Source organism: Triticum aestivum, chromosome 2D (genome assembly GCF_018294505.1).
Source record: "Triticum aestivum cultivar Chinese Spring chromosome 2D, IWGSC CS RefSeq v2.1, whole genome shotgun sequence".
In the NCBI taxonomy this organism is placed as follows: domain Eukaryota; kingdom Viridiplantae; phylum Streptophyta; class Magnoliopsida; order Poales; family Poaceae; genus Triticum; species Triticum aestivum.
Window position 1 is genome coordinate 599,502,703 of NC_057799.1, and position 23,564 is coordinate 599,526,266.

General features: G+C 46.2%; 1 protein-coding gene across 1 annotated transcript; it reads right to left on the bottom strand.

The window, feature by feature from the left end:
• Positions 1-1,885: 1,885 nt before the first annotated feature.
• On the bottom strand, positions 1,886-6,315 carry LOC123054857 (squamosa promoter-binding-like protein 8). Its single transcript, XM_044478723.1, has 3 exons — positions 5,194-6,315; positions 2,754-2,908; positions 1,886-2,610 (listed from the first exon to the last, which is right to left on the bottom strand). The coding sequence occupies exons 1-3, from the start codon at positions 5,865-5,867 to the stop codon at positions 2,216-2,218; spliced, it is 1,224 nt and encodes a 407-aa protein (XP_044334658.1). The 5' UTR covers positions 5,868-6,315; the 3' UTR covers positions 1,886-2,215.
• Between the last annotated feature and the right edge of the window lie 17,249 nt (positions 6,316-23,564).

Below are 23,564 nucleotides of genomic sequence, written 5' to 3' on the forward strand. Positions count from 1 at the left end.
ATGCACGTACGCACGTAGTACGTACGTTACGTTACAGCCTATTAATGGCCGTAAGGCCACCAGAATATATGGTACACAACCGAGAGTAGGAGTATTGCTGTCTGGCAACGCATTGATCCATCTCTTAATGGGTCGCAAGGCCGATTGATATGATCGATCGGCCGGTTTAATTAGCTAGGCGATCGACATGGATCGAGCTGATCGTCATCAAGTCGCTAGATCCATCGATGATCGGGGTTAGTTACGCTGCGTGCCTAAGTCAAACCCTCTCAACAACCGGTGCCGTAACGTCATTAGCTCCAAGGATCCAATATAATTCCACGACGATTAGGTTGATGCATGCATATAAGCCAAAGAAAAAAATATTTGTCTTCAGGAAAACATCACCAAAAAGCCAGCACCTCTCTCGCCCCATACTGCATCCGTTGGTTCAAGAAGGACGGCGTCGTTTTCTGTAGATTATTAGTTTGATTAAGACATATTTTGCCACGTGTTTTCTCTATACATTTGCACTTCCACTCGATGATTTAGTTATGGTTGGACAAACTATGAAACAGAAATTCATGGTACTTTTGTTGACAAAAACCACTAATTTACAGAAAAAAAAAATATGTATGAAGGAGCTGGGTGGCTGGTGGAGGTGGCTGTATTATTGTTTTGGCATAGCATAAGGGGGCGTTCCATAGATAAAGCGGCACCTGTGCTGATTTTTATCAATCTTGAAGCTCCACAGCTCCAGTCTTGAGCAGATGCTATTTGAGTGTGCCCAGGTGGTGGGGTGAGTATGTCTGTGTCTATGTTATACTCTGTGGTTAGAAAATTAAGCACCAGTACCACTTTCTTCATAATTAGAATTTAGTTAAATTATTTTATATGTACCCTAAATTAAGCGAATGTATTGTCATACGTAAAGAATGCAATTTCCAATGGAAAAAATATATCAACAAATCTTGCAAAGACAAATTGTTAGTTTACAAGGATCTTTCATCATAAAAGTAGCTAAGATGTGCTTGCAAGATCATCGCTTGCATGAATAGTATATGAATGTACCCGGTGATATATGAATGTACCCGGTGACCAATCTCCATCGAAATGGGTCCTTAAATCTGAGATTAATTAATAGGATGGTTACCATCGAGAATCGTGATCAACCGTGGAATTTTGTATCGACATTGATGTTAAGTCGGCATGCATTGAAATTTGAATTAAAGTTTGTCTTGTTAAAAAAATCAAGTGTATGTGCGTGGAGCAATGATGCTATGTTTCACTCCCCCAACTTTAACTTAAAAAATGGTAGTTTTGGACAGAACATAATGTGTAAAAAAAACAATCCAAGTTTTTTGCGTCGCCTCACAAAAATTCCAATTCAAAAGGGTCTGTTTGATTTGCACAATTTGGGGAAACAAAATTTAAACTATGAAATGCATGAAGATGACAGAGTGATATCGGCAATTCTGTTTGATTTGAAAACATAGGTTATGTCAACAAATGACTTTTGTCTCACCACAAGAATAAATCATAGCAACACAAGACTCACAAGACCATCGTCCTCTTTTATGCATATTTTGCCCCTCCATTCAGCATTCAAAAATAGGGCGCCCAACCTGTTTTATCCAGTAATATTTAGAATATATTTATTGATAGCAGTGTTCTATGTCAGACAAATTATAAATTTGCTAGTTCTGGTTCAGGAACTTTTGCCTGATTTCGTACTATTTATCTTTGACTATGTTAATATCTACTCCCTTCGTCCCATAATATAATGTCAAAAAATGTCTTACATTACTGGACGGAGGGAGTACTCAACATTTTTCTTCTTCTTTGGATTAGAGTGCAATATGGTCCATAAAAAGCATATATGTTTCGAAAAAAATTAAACATTTTCTCTCATATATATGGAACTGAAAAAGTTTGATGCCCCAACCCATTAATCAGCTGTGACGTACAAAGAGCATAACTACTGCCAAGTACATGAGGCAACTTATAAAGGTACTAAATGTATGAATTGTACTAGTACCACCTTTTGGTAGGGCATTGAAGCACCTCTAACCAAATATATATAGGAAATTGCCACTGCACAAACTACCATTATTATATCATATTACGGTAATTAATACAGACAAGATAGAAAGAAATGATCCGATCGACGTACACACACGTACGAGGGAGCATTAAATAATACTAATTATATTAGCTTTTTGAATAGTTTGGATTGCTAGTGATCGAAGTCGAGATCAAACATGGCCTGTCCGAGCTGAAGGATGTTGCTATGCTGATGGAACCCCAAGCCTGGCTGTTCTTGCTGCACTTGGCCGATATTTGATGTGTTGTGAGTGCTCGAGACAGCTTGGCTCTGAGGGAAGCACGAGCCTGCAGAGGACGAAGGGAAAGGGAAGCCATGTTGGCTCTGCAGGTGAAGACCATGGCCATGGTGTCCTTGTTGCTGCTGCATTGATGCTTTCCCCTTGGGATCCACCTGCATTTCTTTCACCACCTCGCCGAGTCCCATGGTTTCGTCCTGATTTTTGGACAGGTCTCCACTACCCAGCTGTACTTGTATGTCCATCCCGTCTCCGGTGCCGGTGCTCTTGCTGCTGCTTCCGGCTGCTTCTGTTGACAATTATTTGTTAGTTTTTGGTGGTGTTAATTACTACTCCTTGGTAAGTTGAACAAAGGAATCTAGGGTAAGATTGATGATTATGCGTTGAATGCATAATTAGATAGAGAAAGATGGACGGATGCATTTCACGTACTGCCTTTGGTACTTGCTGCTTTGCTGGCCTGTGTCCTTCTCTTGTCAGCGGCATCGGCCTCGGATGGCTTTGATTTCCTTCGACGGCGGTTGTGGTCGGCGAGGCGCTTCCTGCAGCTCTTCTTCGCGTCGTCGAACTCATCAAGCAGATGAAACCTGAACGAGAAAACAGAACATGTTAGAACAAATTAAGAGAAGAACTGTACAAAGACATACACATGAAATACTAATGTGTGACAGACAATACACATAAAAGTAGGGACACATGTGCATGGTGTATCATCAGTTTATCGCTGGCATGCATGCAGACATGAGCTGGCTGCAAATCCTAATCCTAGGTAAGACACAAATTAGTGCATGATCAGAGATCAATTCTGGACCGAAAGAACATTCCGGCTGGGGACCGATCGATGCAGTAGCTAGGCAATGATGATCCTGAACATGAGAAGCATATATCCCAAACTGTTGCCATCGATCCCACGCAGACAGCTTGGAGCTTTGCAGCCGACTCATATGGAGTGTCTCCATATGGTGTGTCACACCGCAAGTGATCCCACTGTTTCCCTTTGAATGCTTTGCTACTCTTCACACGTGCATCCTAACAGAGATCTCGCTGAAAGGGCAGGTAAAAGGGATGGTCTGATAGAAATGCCTTTACGCTATCTGTCCAACACATTATTATTACCACAGCCACAGCCCACAGGAAAGAGAGAGAGAGAGAGAGAGAGAGAGAAAGAGAGAGAGAGAGAGAGAGAGAGAGAGAGAGAGAGAGAGAGAGAGAGAGAGAGAGAGAGAGAGAGAGAGAGAGAGAGAGAGAGAGATGCTTGCGACTGCAACCTGCCTGTGGTGGTACGTACGTACGTTCGTACGTGGTACAAACTTGCAATACTTAGGGACAAAGTAGCCATGCTTCTCTGACTTCGGGAGGCCAATGCATGTACAGACAGGTCACACTGTTTGAAGTAACCACTCAAACATGCATGCGAAGGAGAAGTGAAGCAAAAATAAATGGCAAGGAGAGCAGCAAGCAATGGAGGAGAGAAAGAAGGAGCAACTCAAAGGACAACATGTCTGCGTATAAGTGTTCCCTACATGTGATACATGGACTCTTGTCAATTACGGGCAGAGCGAAATATGTAGAAAGGAGGAGATCACATGAATCTTTGATCATATTTGGATGGCTGAATCATGGAGCACCACATAATCTGTCAGTTTATTGTAATAATACATTCTGACTTATTATGATTTTGCTCATTCTAATCTGTAAATTAAGCTACTTAAAATTGTACACTAACAAATAGTATCGAGACAAATTTAAGACAAGTAATTTGGGACGGAGGTAATACAAAATTGTAGAGGATGAAATGTTTACATATACATTACATGCAAATAAAGCGATGAATCTTGCTTTCCCACATGTGGATTGTCAAGCCAAGTCTTACGGTGCGACTCGGCTCTCCGTTGTGTGATCAGTCAAGCAGCATGAGTGCACAACCAATATAATGTCTGGCTTTGCTTTTTGCCGGTCTGATCCTTTGCGTGTGTGTTGGTGTTGGCTGTGTGCATCTTAGCTATGCAGAGGCCAAGTGTTACTCATTATGTTTTGTATTTTCCTAATGCTTCACTGTAAGTTAATAAAAGACTCCCTTTATCCAAAAAAAGTATGTCGTCTGGCAGTGTATGACATCGCTAAAAGGGCCAAAATTGTTCATTGCAAAATTTCCAGCTCCTACTAATCGAGGGCTTTGCTGTGGTGAGGTGTATTGTACAGTACACCAGTTCTTTGTTTGCTTAGTAGCTACTGTTTCCTTCGGAATCTATTGAGGGAGAACAGTGAAAGAACAGGGTATGCGGATTTTTCGCTCATATTTGTTTTGTTTCGATCTAGCAGTTAAGCGTGGGACAGGTACTGTAGGAACGTCCGTGGAAGAGGAATCTAACTAGGTGCAATGTAGATTCGATACTTCTAAGATCCAGCTAAAAAAAGGGTAACAGAAAATGTGGCAAAGAAATTTAACATCAAGTTCGAGGCCATAATTTCGTCTTTGTTTATTTTTTCAACTAAAATGCAATTGCTCGAGGTGATCCATGTTGGTATCATGATCCAGGAGCTCAAACTAATAAGATCTCAAAACTTTCCTACTCATTCAGTCGAACTAAATGGGTAATTTGAAGGCTATTTTTGCGATCGAACGAGGTAACAGGATGAGATGGATTGTTTCCGGTTCCAAACCATTCAATTAAACTGAATGCAACTTGCAGATCACTTAAATGCAAGTCATGATTCACGAAAGGGAGATCATTTTCCAACTCAACACGGATCTACAAGATCTATCCATCTCTCTTTAGAATAGCGAATCGGTCGATCAGACACGCAATTCATCAACGAATTCCGGCAAAATGGATGGCGAATTAATATAGTATCAAGTGCGACTACTAACCTGCTGCACTGCTGGCAGAACCTCTGGTGGAGGCCGCCGGCGGTGACGACGACGGGAGCCTTGGAGTGGTGCTCGCAGACCTTGTGGCGGCGGTGGTAGCGCTTGGCGCCGGAGAGGTCTGCCTTGCAGCCCTCGGCCTGGCACCGGGGCGGGTGGTGGCCGTAGGTGTAGCCGCCTCTGGGTGGGAAGTAGGTCCGGTAGCCGAGGTTGAGCCCGAGCTGCGTGGCCGCGAAGCTCGCCATGTTCTCCTCCGCGGAGCTGACTAAGGTGGGGAAGTAGTACTCGGGCGCGCCCGTTCCCACCTGCTGGTGGTAGTACGACTGGAAGCCGCCGGCAGTGCCTCCCCCGCCGAATTGGCCGTAGGGGCTGCCGTTGCCACCTGCGGCGGCGGCGGCGAGGTAGTGGTGCGAGGTGGGGTGGTGGTAGAACTGGAGGATGTCGTGGGGGCTGTGGGCAGCGATGGTGGCGTGGCTGGACGGGGGGAGGAGCGCCAGCGAGCTGGGCTCGAGGGTGTAACCACCGAGGTGGTGGTGGTGGTGGTCGTGCTCCCTGTGGATGCCGCCGCCCCCCTCCTGGTGGTCCATGATCGGGAAGAGCGACGGCGGCGGCGGGTTGGGAGCCCCATAGCCGAACTCGTCGCAGGAGTTCCCAGCTGCGGCTGGCAGGTTCATCATCCTCCCGGCCGCTTAATTTATCCGCTAGAGAGAGCAGAGAAGACGGCCGGAAAGGGGTTAGGAATGGAAGCGAGGACGCGGTGCAAGTACAGTGTCCCGGCCGGCCTTCCTCGCTCACTCACTGGCTTGAGGCTGTGGAATCGACCGAGCTCCGGGGACAAGCGTGCGCCATGGGGGGGCGTGTGGTGTGATATGCCGCGTGGTGGAGCTCGACGGACCGATGGCTCTCCAAGCAGCTTGTTTCTGATGGGAGGGAGCTCTAGGTAGGAGTGGAGGGTGCGTACTTCTCTTCTAGGGTTCCATGGACGCACGAACGAGTGGTGAGGAGCGAGGGTGGAGTGCGTTTCCGGTTATATGGACCGATGAATCTCGCTGGCCAGGAGAGAGAGAGGGAGCGGGCGAGGGAGAGGGGGATCAAGCTGTATCTGTCCATCAACAAGGAAAACTAGCAAAGGCTATGGGTAGCTAGCTAGGGGGGCTGTGCTGTGCTGGGGATGGGAGCGATGGAACTTAATTGGAGTTTGGTGAGGGGGCCGGTGATAGCTGCTGCTGGCGTTATGTCTCCGGCCACCGTTTTTCCACTGCTCGCCTCCGTATCCATTGGCTGGGCGAGCGGTAGGGTTACAGCAACACTGTGCGCCAGCGCCACCACCACCCTCTTCGAGCTTTCTATAGCTTCGTCGCGTACGAGTACGACACTGTTGCATGTGTGCCTTGGAGAAGATGGGTCGATCCATCGAGATCGAGGGGGTACGCACGTACGTAGCACGCATGTATAATGTGCATGTGAGCCAGAGGGATGGTGGCGCGTACATGCATGCATGGCCCGGCCGTGTGTGACACCAGGCCTGGCCGGCCCGGGGGTGTACTGTTCACGCATATATTCATGAGATGTGATCTAGTAATGGCCAGGGAAGTACGACGTACGTACGTACGTGCAGGAGGAGGGCCTCCTCCGTTGCTACCCATCTACAGGGCCGGCCAGCAGATGTGTGCATGCCCTCGATCGTCGCCGTCAGACTTGCTTTCTACGGCTGGCCATATATTGTACGTACGCCATAATTCCATGACCGGTGCTAGCTAACTAGCTTGCGTAATGAGGTGGATACTGCGGACGTACGTCCTGTACCGATCATATTATACGTGTGGCAAGCAAGTCGTTCGACAGATATATGGGAAAGTACGTACGTTCATCCAGGTCTAATGTAATGTAAATATTGACTAGTCTGCGGATCCAAGGAGTACTTTGTTTGGCTCCCATTTTTTGGTTCTAGAATTCAATAATTTTTCGAATTTGATTACAGAAATGCATTGTTTAGCTGCCACAAGAAATGGAATCATAAATTTTAAACCCAATTATAGGGAGCTAGAATATAACTATACCAATTCTTCACTATCAACACATAATCAAGTGTAATTCTTAACAAAAAAATATAGGGTGTGACTAAGTCTTAGTCGACTGAGATTTAACCAAGTCTCAATTCAGGGGAGAAAAAGAAAAACTGAAAAGAAAATTTTGATAAATTTCCTTTTGAGACCGCCTGTCTAGTCCAGGGGAGTACACATTGTCATTATGTGGGGCGATGAAATTTACACATTAGTGTCCTTCATAAGTGTTTTCTTTCTTTTTGAAGACATGTTTTTTTCAACATGCTTCATATACCTTGGTAACTACTTCCTCCGTCCTAAAACAAGTGTCTCAACTTTATACTAATTTTAGTACAAAGTTGAGATATTTATTTTGGAACGGTGGGAGTATCTCGTAAAAAAAACTTGGTAACTGCTCTCTTTCCTTTTCTAGACATTTTTTATTTGCGACATGATTTATACACCTATATATGTGTGTTTTAGTTGTATCCCCTCCCCGTAAAGCTTTCTTCTACATCCAATCTTCTCAATCCTTGTCCCCCGTCTTCTTTCATCCCACCTCCACCTACCAGTTTTCCTAGCCCCTGCCTGCCACGACAGGACCTGGATCTAGGTTTGTTGGGTATGTAGATGGAGGCTTCCCTTTGGGGCACGACAAGACGTGGATCGAGGTTTGATGGGTCAGGTGGTAGAGGTTAGAGGCAACGATGCCCTTAATAATGTATCTCTACCTCCCTTGACTAGATGAAAAATGCATTTCGAATAGCATGTTAAAAATTCTAAAAAATCATATTGTAAATGCTCAAACACAAGGTTTGCCACCGTATTTGTTACTCCCTTCATTTTATTGCATATTAGGTTAGTCTTGAGTCAAACTTCGTAAACTTTGACCAAGTTTCTATTATTTTTTAATAAGATCTTCACCAAGAATATATTTCACATCATATATGCTTGTTATTGTAATCATTCATGGTGTTTTCTATAAACTTATTCAAACTTTAGAGAATTGACCTAGGATAAAGCTAATATGTGAAGTAAATAAAAATGGAGAGAGTACATCTAGGTGGACTATCTCTTAGTGGTAGAAGAGTAACCCTTACTAGGGAAGTGCCTATGATAACTTCATCTAACTTGAGGTCCAGAAATTCATTCTTCAATGCATGTTGTGTGAGTTTGTACATGCGTGTAGTTTGGTGTACGTATATATATGCTACACGTGGTGTTGAAAAAACGTCAATGAAGGGCAACTCCTCTCGCGTCGCCCCCCTTGCAGGTGACACGGGAGGCCTCAACCCTAGCTGTCAACAACCCGCCTTCTACCCACCCTTCCCTCCGTCTCCGCTGGTGGTCAGCACCGGGCAAAGCCAGTGCGTGCTGCGGCGACAGCGGAGGGTCTCTCCTCCCTCGCCCAGATCCAAGGGCAGCGAGGGTGCCTAGATCCGCGGAGGTGTGGCCCTCACTTTGGCCCATGGTAGCGCCTGTTGTGGTGCTAGTGGGGATTGGCAGGAGGTACGAGGGTGTGGCTGGTGGCAGCAGCGACATCCGGCCTGGATACCGGGACAGCGACCCCGGTCGGCCGCTGCGGGTGAAGCTCAGGCAGCCCTCGGCAACATGGCATGGTGGTGCCCATGTCCAAGGCGGAGTTGTACCGGAGATCTGGTGGCTTTGGCTCCGGTTGGTTCGGATCAGCGACAGTGACGAGCAGGACCAGGATCCTTCTCGACGGCTCTTGCGGTTTGGCGGAGTGGGGTGGCAGTTCTCCCCCATACTCCAGTGGTGGCGCATGCCGGCAGGCCGGTGTGTTAGGGCACCCTTATTGGCAGTGGTGTTGTGGGTGGTCGCCGGTTCTGGGTGGCAAGATGTGGGCTTTGAAGGTGGTCTGGCCAGTGCACAGGATTTCGGTTGGAATCTCATGAGGCGGATCTGTTGAAGTCTTCTGCCAGTGACTGGAGCCGATGATGGCGACGCCCTTGGCACCGATTCTTCTTGAAGGTATCATCGAGGTGAAGCTCCCACCTCCTTCTGCTAACTCTGGGGGCGCACATGTGTCGTTCCCCTCGTGGGGGCGTCATTCTTGGCGGTGTTAATCGGCTCGAGGGACCAGTGGACGGTTTCAGTGGTGGAGCAGTGTTGCAAGCGACGCATCGACGACAAGGAGTCTCGGTGGCGTGGCACGCATGTAGAGAGGTGGCGTTGTCTGGCGTCGTGGCGGCATCGACAGCAGGCCTAGCAAGGTTAATGAGTTGATACCAGTTCTGAATATGGATCGACGGAAGACGGTGGCGGTGGCCTCTCAAGTGTGCGCATGCGGTGCCCGCCAAGAGTCTGCAGGACCGGTCTGTGCCCCTAACCCGCCGTTGGGCGGCTTGGTTGGTGCCTCCGGTTTTGTTGTTCCGCTTTGGTGTGAGGTATCACTAGTAGAAAAAGAGGCTTCCATACGCCCCCATTAGTCCCTAAAATAATCGAACCGCGACAAAAGGCGTCTTTAGTCGCGGTTCGGGAGGAGACCCGCGACCAACTATCTGGGCCCAGCGCGCTCGGTCGACAGCTGGCGGACGGGAGGGGCTTTAGTCCCGGTTGGCCTGGCCAACCGGGACTAAAGGTCCTCAGGCTGGCCCGAAGGCCTTTAGTCGCGGTTGGCCAGGCCAACCGGGACTAAAGGCCCATCCCTATATATAGGACTCAGCTCACTTCACTTAGCCACAATTCAGAAGGGGGGTGGGGGTTTGCTTTTGGTTCCTCCTATGCACACAAGGTGTTCGATGAAATGCCCGAGAGCATGAAACAAACATGATATGAAGTGTCCGAGCCACACTTGAGCTTTCTCATTTATTTTTCCTCCGCGATCGCGGTTAGCAACTTGAACCTTTCATGTGTCATTGATAAAATATGCATGTGTGTAGTTCATTGTTTAATTTGTATTATTTCTAGCTAGTTAGTTTAACAAATGCATGATGGTTAATTATATACTTTATATAATAATAATGCAGATGAATCGGCAATGGATGTACGGTCCCCGACTCTCCGGCGAGTTCACTACGGGTTTGAAAGATTTCCTCGTAGTGGCAAATGCGAACAAGCAGCGAGGTTTTATTATCTGTCCATGTGCTGTCTGTAAGAATCAGAAGGGTTACTCCTCCTCAAGAGACGTTCACATGCACCTGCTTCGGCACGGTTTCATGCGAAGCTATAATTGTTGGACCAAGCATGGAGAAAGAGGGGTTAGAATGGAAGAAGATGAAGAAGGGGATGATATCGATGACAACTATCATGATCATTTCGGTGATACTTTCATGGAGGATGATGCTGAAGGTGTGGAAGGGTTAGGTGAAGGTGAAGAAGAGGCACATGATGAGCCCGCTGATGATCTTGGTCGGACCATTGCTGATGCACGGAGACGCTGCGAAACTGACAAGGAGAGGGAGAATTTGGATCGCATGTTAGAGGATCACAAAAAGTCGTTGTATCCAGGATGCGATAATAGTCTGAAAAAGCTGGGCTGCACACTGGATTTGCTAAAATGGAAGGCACAGGAAGGTGTAGCTGACTCATCATTTGAAAATTTGCTGAAAATGTTGAAGAATATGTTTCCGAAGAATAACGAGTTGCCCACCAGTACGTACGAAGCAAAGAAGGTTGTCTGCCCTCTAGGTTTAGAGGTTCTGAAGATACATGCATACATTAACGACTGCATCCTCTACCGCGGTGGATACGAGAATTTGAATGAATGCCCTGTATGCACTGCATTGCGTTATAAGATCAGAGGCGATGACCCTGGTGACGATGTTGAGGGCGAGAAACCCAGGAAGAGGGTTCCCGCCAAGGTGATGTGGTATGCTCCTATAATACCACGGTTGAAACGTCTGTTCAGGAACAAAAAGCATGCCAAGTCGTTGCGATGGCACAAAGAGGACCGTAAGTCCGACGGGGAGTTGAGACACACCGCTGATGGAACGCAATGGAGAAAGATCGACAGAGTCTTCAAAGATTTTGCAGCTGACGCAAGGAACATAAGATTTGGTCTAAGTACTGATGGCATGAATCCTTTTGGCGAGCAGAGCTTCAGCCATAGCACCTGGCCCGTGACTCTATGCATCTACAACCTTCCTCCTTGGTTGTGCATGAAGCAGAAGTTCATTATGATGCCAGTGCTCATCCAAGGTCCAAAGCAACCCGGGAACGACATCGATGTGTACCTAAGGCCATTAGTTGATGAACTTTTACAGTTGTGGGGCAGACCTGGTGTACGTGTCTGGGATGAGCACAAAGAAGAGGAATTTGACCTATGAGCGTTGCTTTTTGTAACCATCAACGATTGGCCTGCTCTCAGTAACCTTTCGGGACAGACAAATAAGGGATACAATGCATGCACGCACTGCTTACATGAGACTGAGAGTGTACGTTTGGGTAATTGTAAGAAGAACGTGTACCTGGGTCATCGTCGATTTCTTCCCGGAAATCATAACGTAAGAAAGAAAGGCAAGCATTTCAACGGCAAGGCAGATCACCGGTCGAAGCCTGCGGAACGTACTGGTGCTGAGATATTTGATATGGTCAAGGATTTGAAAGTCATCTTTGGAAAGGGTCCTGGCGGACAATCAGTTCCGCGGGGAGTTGACGGGCACGCACCCATGTGGAAGAAGAAATCTATATTTTGGGAGCTAGAATATTGGAAAGTCCTAGATGTCCGCTCTGCAATCGACGTGATGCATGTTACGAAGAATATTTGCGTGAACCTGCTAAGCTTCTTGGGCGTGTATGGGAAGACAAATGATACAAAGGAAGCACGGCAGGACCAGCAACTTTTGAAAGACCCAGATGACCGGCATCCGGAATGGTTTCAAGGTCGTGCCAGCTACGCTCTTACCAAAGAAGAGAAGGTCATTTTTTTGAATGCCTGAGCAGTATGAAGGTCCCGTCTGGCTTCTCGTCGAATATAAAGGGAATAATAAACATGGCGGACAAAAAGTTCCAAAACCTGAAGTCTCACGACTGCCACGTGATTATGACGCAATTGCTTCCGATTGCTTTGAGGGGGCTCCTACCGGAAAATGTTCGAGTAGCCATTGTGAAGCTATGTGCATTCCTCAATGCAATCTCTCAGAAGGTAATCAATCCAGAAGATCTACCACGGTTACAGAACGATGTGGTCCAATGCCTTGTCAGTTTCGAGATGGTGTTCCCACCATCCTTCTTCGATATTATGACGCACCTCCTGCTCCACCTAGTCGAAGAGATTTCCATTCTCGGTCCTGTATTTCTACACAATATGTTCCCCTTTGAGAGGTTCATGGGAGTATTAAAGAAATATGTTCGTAACCGTGCTAGGCCAGAAGGAAGCATCGTCAAGGGCTATGGAAATGAGGAGGTAATTGAGTTCTGTATTGACTATGTTCCTGACCTTAAGCCGATTGGTATTCCTCAATCGCGGCACGAGGGGAGACTAAGTGGAAAAGGCACGATCGGAAGGAAATCAACGATATGTATGGACGGTCATTCTATGACTGAAGCACACCACACAGTTCTGCAAAATTCCAGCTTGGTGGCTCCGTACTTCGAGCAACACAAGAATATTTTACGCTCGGACAACCCGGGGAAGCCTGAATCCTGGATTAGAAGGCCCACATGGAGACTTTCGGCAGTTGGTTGAGAAAACATTTAATGAATGACAATGATGTTGGAGATCAGCTGTACATGTTGGCCAAGACACCATCTTCGACTATAACGACTTTCCAAGGGTACGAGATAAATGGGAATACATTTTACACCATCGCCCAAGATAAAAAGAGCACCAACCAAAACAGTGGTGTCCGCTTTGATGCAGCAACCGAGAATGGGCAAAAGGTCACATATTATGGTTACATAGAGGAGATATGGGAACTTGACTATGGACCCTCCTTTAAGGTCCCTTTGTTCCGGTGCAAATGGTTTAAGCTAACAGGAGGTGGGGTAAAGGTGGACGAGCAATACGGAATGACAATGGTGGATTTCAACAATCTTGGTTACCTTGACGAACCATTCGTCCTTGCCAAAGATGTCGCTCAGGTTTTTTATTTGAAGGACATGAGTAGCAAACCGAGGAAACGGAAAGATAAGAAAACGATCAGTACATCATGCGATGATCCAAAGCGCCACATTGTTCTTTCAGGGAAAAGAAACATCGTGGGAGTGGAGGACAAGACAGACATGTCAGAAGATTATAATATGTTTGGTGAAATTCCGCCCTTCAAAGTGAACACTGACCCAAGCATTAAGTTAAATGATGAGGATGCTCCATGGATACGGCACAATCGTAAGCAAGCAGGGACACAAAGGAAGAATTGATGTGTAATAATTTATTGTACCAAACTTTGTTGAATGGATCATGTGAATTAAAACGTACGATGGCGAATCCGGATGATTTGTATTTGGTCGATGAACTGAATGATGTATCAAACCTTTTGTCAAACCTTCAAGGGATCGAGGATGTAGAACAAAACAATCGGTCTGAATTTTTAAAATGAATTAGTTTTATTTTTTTGAATTTTTTGATATATTATTTCTATTTTTAAGATTTTAAAATGAATTAGTTTTATTTTTCTGAATTTTTTGATATATTATTTGTATTTTTAAGATTTTCAAATGAATTAGTTTTATTTTTTTGAATTTTTTGATATATTATTTCTATTTTTAAGATTTTAAAATGAATTAGTTTTATTTTTCTGAATTTTTTGATATATTATTTGTATTTTTAAGATTTTCAAATGAATTAGTTTTATTTTTTGAATTTTTTGATATATTATTTCTATTTTTAAGATTTTAAAATGAATTAGTTTTATTTTTCTGAATTTTTTGATATATTATTTGTATTTTTAAGATTTTAAAATGAAAAGTATGTGAAAAAGGACCTTTAGTCGCGGTTCGTGACACGAACCGCGACTAAAGGCTCTTTCCGCGCGGGAACGAAAGCGGGGCGAAAGAACCTTTAGTCCCGGTTGGGGACACCAACCGCGACTAAAGGTACCCTTTAGTCGCGGTTGGTGGGGACTAATGCTCTGTCTATATATACAGCACTTAGTAAATTTTCCCCCACCTCCCATTCTCCTCTCGACGCCGACGCCCTGCCCCGACGCCGCCAGGCTACTGCCCCGACGCCGATCGACGCCGACGCCCTGCCCCGACGCCGATCGACGCCGACGCCCCAGTGAGCTCTACCCCCACTTCCCCTGCCCTACGCCGCCGCCCTTGCCCTGCACTGCCGCCGCCGCCCCTGCCCTGCCCCTGCGCGCCGCCGCCGCTGCCCCTGCCCCTGCGCGCCGCCGCCGCTGCCCCTGCCCCTACGCCTCGCCGCCGCTGCCCCTGCCTCTGCGCGCCGCCACCGCTGCCCTGCCCCTGCACTGCCGCCGCCGCCGCCCCTGCCCTTCTTTGCGCGCCGCCGCCACCGCTGCCCCTGCCCCTGCACGCCGCTGCCCCTGCCCCTGCGCGCCGCCGCCGCTGCCCCTGCCCCTCCGCCTCCCGCCGCCGCCTGCCGTCCTCCGCAGGAAAGAGAGAGCAGAGAGGAAAAGAAAAGGAAAGAGAGAAGGAAAAGAAGGAAAAGAAAAGGAAAGAGAGAAGGAAAGAAAAGGAAAGAGAAGGAAAAGAAAGGAAAAAGAAGAGAGAAGGAAAAGAAAAGGAAAAAGGAAAGGAAAGAGAGAAGGAAAGAGAGAAGGAAAAAGAAAAGGAAAAAGAAAAGGAAAGAAAGAGCAGAGAGGAAAAAGAAAAGGAAAAAGAAAAGGAAAAAGAGAGCAGAGAGGAAAAAGAAAAGGAAAAAGAAAAACTTCTATGCAAATTAGTGCTCAATAAAAAACTGAAAAGGAAAAAGAAAAGGAAAGAGAGAGCAGAGAGGAAAAAGAAAAGGAAAAACAAAAACTTCTATGCAAATTAGTGCTCAATAAAAAACTGAAAAGGAAAAAGAAAAGGAAAGAGAGAGCAGAGAGGAAAAAGAAAAGGAAAAAAGAAAAGGAAAGAGAGAAGGAAAAAGAAAAGGAAAGAGAGAGCAGAGAGGAAAAAGAAAAGGAAAAAGAGTATAAATTTGACCAAAAAACATCAATTTTATTTTTTAATAGCTCTTAATCATTCAACCGTCGCTGCTCCTCCTCTATGTCCCCTTAATCTTATTTTTTAATTGCAGGAGTGACATATGGCGGACGATAGAGCCGAGCCGCTTAGGGATCCGGAGGCTGAACGTTATTTAATGGGCATCATAAACAACGAGATTCCTTATGCGCCGGGCTCAGAATATGAGCAAGAAGATGATGTAGTCTCTTCTTTTCTGAACCTTGACGGTGGAACAGACATTGTCGATGATCAAGAAGGTGAAGGAACGGACATTGTCGACGGAGGTCAACCGTCAACAAACGACGATCTCGAATTGCAAGTAGCAACCACCTCCGGCGAGGTATATATATACATTGAGCCTCTCGTGATACAAACTTACTGAAATGTGAATACATATGTATTAACGCGCGCGACTCTCTTTCTTTTTTTAGCCCTCGGTCGGATCGAGTACGACAAAGCGTGGCAAATCCAAGGCGATGAAAACAGGAGAAACATATGCCATTGATTTTGTTAGTGAAACCGGCAAGCCCCTACAGCACACCTCAAAGTTTATCAACCAATGCGGAGTCGTTGTTAGAGACAACGTCCCGATCACCGTCCAGGAATGGAAGGAGCCAAAGAAGGCACGTCTTGGTTTCAGTTTTGTCGACAAGAGAACAAAAAAGGATTGCTGGAGAAAGCTTATGGAACATTTCATTCTACCTCCGGAATACAACAAAGTCGATGAATTCGGTAACGAGGTTTCGGGTGGACGTGAGAGGAGGAGGCTAGTTAAAGAGTTCGCTCTTCAGAAGATGGGCGAAGCATTCCGGAACTTCAAGAAAAATTTAACCCGTGACTATGTCAACAAGGGCAAGACTCCAGATTTCAATGGACAACATGAGAAACTGAAAGATGATTGGCCAGAATTTGTGAGGCAAAAGAAATCGGAGCATTTCAAGGAAATATCGAAAAAATTAAGGATAATGCGAGTAAGAAAAAGTTACATCATATTATGGGGCCAGGAGGATACCGCCTTTCGGAGCCTAAGTGGCAGAAGATGGAGGAGGACCTAAGGGTGCGAGGAATCCCTCTAGGTACAGAGGATGGGACCCAAGGGCCAAAAGCTGGTGGTACGGGCATGGGGGATCGCTAGACCCGGAGACAGGGGTGTGTGTTCACCGGAAGAAAAAGTTTGCTCCCACCCAAGCCCTTATTGACGCAATGACCCAAGCTCAAGAGGGCTTGATCAAGTTCAACAGAGAGAAAGACGCACTGACAACAACCCTCGGGAATGATGAACACGGAGGACGTGTACGAGGCAAAGGCAGAATTCCGTGGAAAGTAGGGTTTTCCCAGGACAATGACCCGTACTGTTACAGAAGCCGTAAGAGAAAGACGGACCGGGATGCAGATCTTTTGGCGAAGTTTGCATCGGAACTCCATGAGTTGAAGCAGACCGTGCATGAACTAGTAAAAGAAAAATTGGCTGCAGGGCCGCATGAAGATCATGAAGCGGATCGCGGAAGCCAGCAGCGGAGAAGCAGTGTGGCTTCCACGGATGCCCCGCCTGGTGCTAATGCACCGATGATCGAGATTCGTGCACCGGAGCCTCACTACCCCGTGGATGATGTAAAGGAGATGAAAGAATGTGATCTGCATTATCCCGTGGGGAACGTTTCCACGAAGGTAGCTACCGGCAGTGCTTTACCCTGTACACCTGGAGCACTCCACCACAACAACCCCATTGCATATGGCTATGCTCGTGTCACGGTGGAAGACATAGTCCAAGAGTTTGAGGACCTGGAGATTGACAAAGCTACACCCGAAGGGGAGAGAAGACTTGGACATGTCAAGCGCCAGATCATTCTATGGAAAAAGAAGTACATAGTGTTTCCAGGCGAGGCGCCAAGGCTAACAAGTCCACCCCCCTCCGATGGTGGTGGTGGTGGTGGTGGTGGCGGTGGTGGTGGTCGTGGTGGTTCACCTACACCTCCTTCACGCCATTCGATGCCGTCCCCCGATCCACAACCTCCGGCGGGTAAGCAGCCGCCGCCCCCCAATCCTCCTCCGGCGGGTACGATGCCCCCCAATCCACCTCCGGCGAAGAAGCAGAAGCAGGCGGACAGCAAGGAAACCCGCTCCTGGACTATTAACCCGGACCCTTATGTACCTAAGACCACAAGGGTACCGGAGCCATCACTGAAGCCTCTCCTCCCAAGGCCTTGGGAACTTAGTGAAGCTGAAACCAAATTGGCCGCGTCTGCTCATTATGAGAAATGGAAGGCGGATACGAAGGCGAAAAAAGAGCCTGAGCCTAAGCAAGTATTCACTGAGAAGCAAAAGAAGTGGGCTAAGGATTTTTTGACGACACCGTCCCAAGCCGAGCTGAATATGCCTGACGACTATGGACATGAACTTCGTAGGCAAGCAAAAATATTAAAGGAGAAAGAAGAAAGTAAAAAAAGCGGGAAACAAGTTGACCAGCTCGGGATGCAGAATAAACAATCGATCCCCCCGCTCATAGTGAAAGCCGGTCCGGAAGAGGACCCCGAGATCATAGCAGCTGCGGCAGCACTTGGATTGACTGTAGCGAGTGCCATGAAACAAGCGTCCGAGATGAGTTTTACTCTTCGTGCCTTCTTAGGCCTTAAGGATGCGCCAGTATGTGAGATAGCATTACAATATGTGCGGAATGGGCCTCTCGTCGAGCCTGCGCGGGAAAAGAGTCTACCACCACAAATGCGAAATCTGCTACGTTGGTACAAGCAATTCATAACATGGGCCGACAAAGAATATGTTTATGCGGATGTTACAGTGGAGCATCACACCAAACGGTACTCTGTACAAGTTCATATGAGTGAATTGTTCCAGCTGTTCAATTTGCGCGAGCTCGACAAATCTATGCTGAGTTGCTACGTTCTGTAAGTGATTTATTTCTACCTTATCTCGTTCTTCATTGCCTGCACTATATATATATATATATATATATATATATATATATATATATATTGTCCTAACTATATTGTTGCGTACGCTATTATGCAGATTGAAGATTTGGGAATGCAAAATAAGAAACATCCATGATGTTGGGTTCATTGACCCACATATCGTTAATGGACATGTGTTACAAAATCACCCCGAAGACGTGGAGAAAGACTTGTACAAGTTTCTTAGAAAGCATCAACTCAAAAGTCATATTCTATTTCCTTACCATTTTGGGTGAGTGTTTCTCTCTTGTGCCCATTTTCTTTTGTTTACTCCATGCATGGTATGTCTAATCGATGAGTTATGCATGACTATGCATGTAACGTGTCCGCAGGTTCCACTGGATTCTGCTAAATATTGAACTTCACACCTCCAGAGTTCTAATCAGGGACTCTATGGATTCGGATCCAAAGCGTTGGGCCGACATGAGAAAAATGCTGCAAAAGTAATTATTTTCAATCATTTGAGCTCTATATCGATCGGTCTCTTTCGTTCATTTCCTAATATCAAGTAACTAATAACTCCCTTGTTCATTTAATTTTCTTTGCCCTGTAGGGTTTGGAGACGGTTCTCAGAAGAAATTGTCGGTGAATTCAAACATGAGCTAGATTTTAGAAGGTTAGTTAATGTGGATAAGCAGCCACCGGGGACCAATCTATGTGGATACTATGTTTGTGAGAACATCCGGAGACACACCTCTGAGCGGAAGGCATCGGATAGCGTGCGAAAGGCGATGGATAACTTGCGGAGGAGGCTTAGTCCAGAAGCTCGCTTCCGACCAATTCAAGATGAATTAGCAGGATTTTTCATGAGGGAAGTCATCAATCCTAAAGGAGAACACTATACCGAGGATGAAGAAATTTATATGCATACCCGAGATTGAAACTTGTTCGAAGTTGTATATGGTCATCCATCCTAATTGTGTATGGAAACTTGTTCGAAGTTGTATATGGTCACCCGAGATTGAATATATATTATATATTCCTCTTGAATTCTTCTTGTTTGAAATTTCATATGCATGTATATAGTAGCGTAGAATATGTGTACTGAAACTTCATCAAAATTAAAATAAAACGCAAAATAAAATATAAAAGAAATAAAACACTACAAATTAAAAAGAAACCAGGTTTAGGGGGGCTAAAACCCTAAACCTGCGGAGGAGGCCTTTAGTCCCGGTTAGCCACGAGAACCGGGACTAAAGGTCCTCCGCCCCGACGGACTCCTGGCGCCCACGTGGACGGGCCTTTAGTCGCGGTTCGTAAGAGGCGCGACTAAAGGGGGGGCCTTTAGTCGCGCATATTTAGTCCCGGTTGCACAGCCGGGATTAATGGCCTTTGCGAACCGGGACTAAAGGCCTATTTTCTACCAGTGTATGGGCAGGCGGCCCCGATCATGTGCACCCCCTTCATCAAATTGGTAAGTGTAGCGACAGTTGTGCCAGGAAAGTGGCTTCAAACTAATTGATGTATTACTTTGTAAGGCTTTGTTGTAATTAATAAAAAATGATTGTGTGCATTGTTTGATGCAGATGCCGGGGTTATCCTCCTTTTTGAAAATAAAGAAAAACCACCAATCACTTAATTAGCTTTCACAGGGAAAGCAACACTTACTTAGCTAGTGGATATGCCGTCTGCCCTATTGTTACGACCGGGCTCAATTTGAGCCGAACTAAAGTGAGCATAGGGCCCGATTGGATTGTCGGTTCGGTCCTAAATACCGGTGTAATCCATACAGACCTCGAGTTGTCGTTTTTCTTCCGGGCGAAAATCACACTACGGCTGGTAATATACACTTATAAATTAAATTCGGGTGTAAAAGTTTACACCAATTCCAAGCGGGCCCTAAGCCTAATCATGCCCGGCATACGGACTGGATTCCGAGCTAATCACGATTTTTTCCTATAATCTTAAGTTGAATGGAACCCATAACCCTGATCCTCGATCAGCTGGGTCTCCTTTATAAGCCTATAATCATGCCCGGCGTACGGACTGGAATCCGAGCTAATCATAATCTTGAGTTGAATGGAATCCATAACCATGATCCATCAGCTGCGTCTCCTTTCAGACGGCGCGCGGCACGGATTGCCTCACTGACTACAGCTTTACCCGCTACATATATTCCCGTTCATTCAAACGGTTTTTTGCCCATGTACGTCCCACTCCTGGCACCGGCAAATTCCTTTTACTCAGTAAGTACGTACACAGCACGAAGAAAATGTTGCGTGTACCGCCTCTTTAAATTCTCGTCCGCCAAACTTCATATATTGCGCGGGCGGCTCGCATATAACGTAGCACGTACACGCGGCCAGTATGCTAAAGACTTGAAGTTGGATGTGGAAGCCTTTGGTTTGGTTGCCCGCACTAAGAGCATCTATAGGCCACTCCAAACCCGCCTCAAACGTCCGGGCGGATGGCCCGGTCATGAAATTTCGATCCAAACGGGCATCACAAACGGATCTCCGAGTTTGGGCTGAATAACACATATCATATCCAGTCCAAATATAAGACGGATATGGGGCGTCCGGGCGCGCCTGGTTGCGTCTGCCACGTCGGACTAACGCTAGGGTCCCACACGAAAACAATTCGAAAGCTGGCGGTCCGAAGCTCGTCTCCTCCGTCGGACCGATGTCACCGTGTGGCGCCGCTCCGATGGGCGCGTACTGCCTAGCCCGGCTATTTAAGCCGACGGCCGGCACCAAACCCTACCCCTCCACATTTTCCTCTTCTCGTCCACTGCCGCCACTTTCCACTCCCCGTCCACCACCACTAGTAGCCATGCCCCCACGCCGCTGGGTGAGGAGCTACCTATTTCTAACGCCGGAGCGCTGGCTGCAGCTCCATGAGCAGATTCGGGTAAGGCGCGAAGTCCGGATCGCTGCGGGGCTACCTCCGAATGCAGTGGGTCCGGAGGAGGAGGATGTGGGGGGCGCTGGGGACGCGGATCTGCAGGCTGAGCAGCAGGCCATCCCTGTCCTCTGCTCGGAGTCGGATGCGGAAACCAGACACCATCGTCGGCAGGAGATGAAGACGGAGCACACTGCAGAGGGGGAGGAGATGCTCGCCTACATGGATGAGGTCGAGGAGGGGAGGAGGAGCCAGAGCCCTCCTACGCGCCCGTCTGCCCGGCACCTACGTCGTGGACATCTCCGACGACGAAGATTAGCTACGGTAGTACATAGTATGTAGTACATATAATTTCTTTTGCATGCTTTGTATGGATTTAGGGGTTGAAATATGAGAGACTCAGTTGCGGAGTCGCAAATTTAAGCGTGCCCGGTCACTGTTCCTGGACACATCCGGTCATATTTGTGCGCGTTTGAGGGATCAGATTTGCCAAGATGCTCTAACGCGTGGAGAATCGACGAGGCCAGGCATGTACCGCTGCTATAGAAACACGCGTCATCGAGCTAATTAACATCACCGACGGGCAAAAGAAATTTGAGGCGTCGGCGGTGTGACTTCAACAAAAAGCCGAGGCTTGACGGGCAGAAATATGGACCCGTCACTAGTGCCATTGTTACTGACGGGTCTAATTTCTGTCCATGTGTGGTGTAGTATTGGGAAGACTAGCGACACACTTAACTTTGACTGGTTGATCATGAGGCCTAAACTCCAACCTCGCCACTTAAAAACCCAAAATATTCTTAAAGATGGATTAACTAAGAGGTGAAAAATATATATCAAGGGAAAACAAATAATCTATGCGGTGGTCCAACCAGGCCTTTATAGCTAGTCAACAGAAGTCCAAACCAGTCAACTATGTTCAAACTGCCCAGTCAGAGTCCAACTCAGAAAACAAGGCTCAAGCCGCTCAACAAAAAATCCAAGAAAATAATCATGGTCAACGAGTCAAAGGAAAGGCAAAATAAAAGGCCAAAATCAACAATGAAGGCTAGAAGCAAAGGAGCCCAAGTGTAATAAGGCCCAACTGGCCAAAAGCCCGCTCATGCATGGATAAGTGAATCATATTGAGTAAATAATATGCCATGCAAAATTCTCCCCCTTCTCATAGGTGAAGTTCACATGTGATGATTATCCTTTACTCAAAAATGAAAAATAACGCTCCAAAAAACTAGACATAAAGAAATGCATGGATAGAAAGGTTTAGCAGATTTCACGGTAAGGTTGATAAAACAAATTGGGGGTGCCTTGGGCATGCCCATGCTTGGACTTCTTGCTCACATTAAATTTGTCCCTTTCATATCTATGACTCTCCTAAATAGGAAAAACTTTCATAAAAAAAGTCAAACAGAACTGCCAGATGGTTAGTCTATAAATAATTACTAAAATACATCTATTTGTTGTATATAAATCATGGCACTCGTGGTATAGCAGTAGCTACAGTAATTGACAAAATTATAGGCTCTCTTATTAAAGGAGAAACCAAAAATTATGCAAACATGTAGCTAAGAGATAAGTTGTGAAAGAATCTGTTGAAACAGACCAGCGGGTAATGATGTAAGTCTCAAATAAACTTGCGTGTCCAAAAAAAATTAAAATTATTAGCATAAGTATTATACACATGGTTCTGTTATGTGAAATTTTCAAGATTTATCACACTCTAGTTAAGGTGGGTGATTTTTACTGTAACATAAAAACCGCAGTTTCCCATCAACTTACTATAGTCACATCATCAATGATAAAAGTTAACTCTTGGCAATTTATTAGAAAGAAAAACAAATTGCTAGAAAATCATAGCAATATACCACAACCAAAAATTAAAAAAGAAAGAATAATTATGGGGTGCCTCAAACAAGAGCTCTTTGTAATATCTTTTAGTAGTCATGCAATTTAATGATGCTCAAAAGAAAACATGAATCATAATTATTTAGAGGATGATGACTTCATGTCACACCTAAGTTACCACAGCGTTCCCACCTCCCACCTCTCCTCCACTGAAACCCTAGCCCATCGCCTATGTAAACGCCCTACCTAGAGTTGGGACCAGATCCACCCAAGTGGATGCAAAGACAACCATGTTAAGACTACCATGCTATAGCATCGACGACGTCGGCGAGGATGATCGAGGGGAGGGAAAAACATATGCAAGGATGGTCGGGATTCCACCTCCCACCTTTCCTAATTTAGAGGAACATGAGCAATCTCCATGTGTGACGAGCGAGTAAAGCTTGATTAAAATGCCTCGAGTCTCGGAAGCCGATTCCCCCTCGACTCTTTGGTTTCAACAGATGGTCCCAAGATTTCCAGTGAACCTTCCTCTTACATTTTATCAGATCCCCAGAAATAATCTCTATTCACCTCCACCCAACGGCAGTTTGAACACACT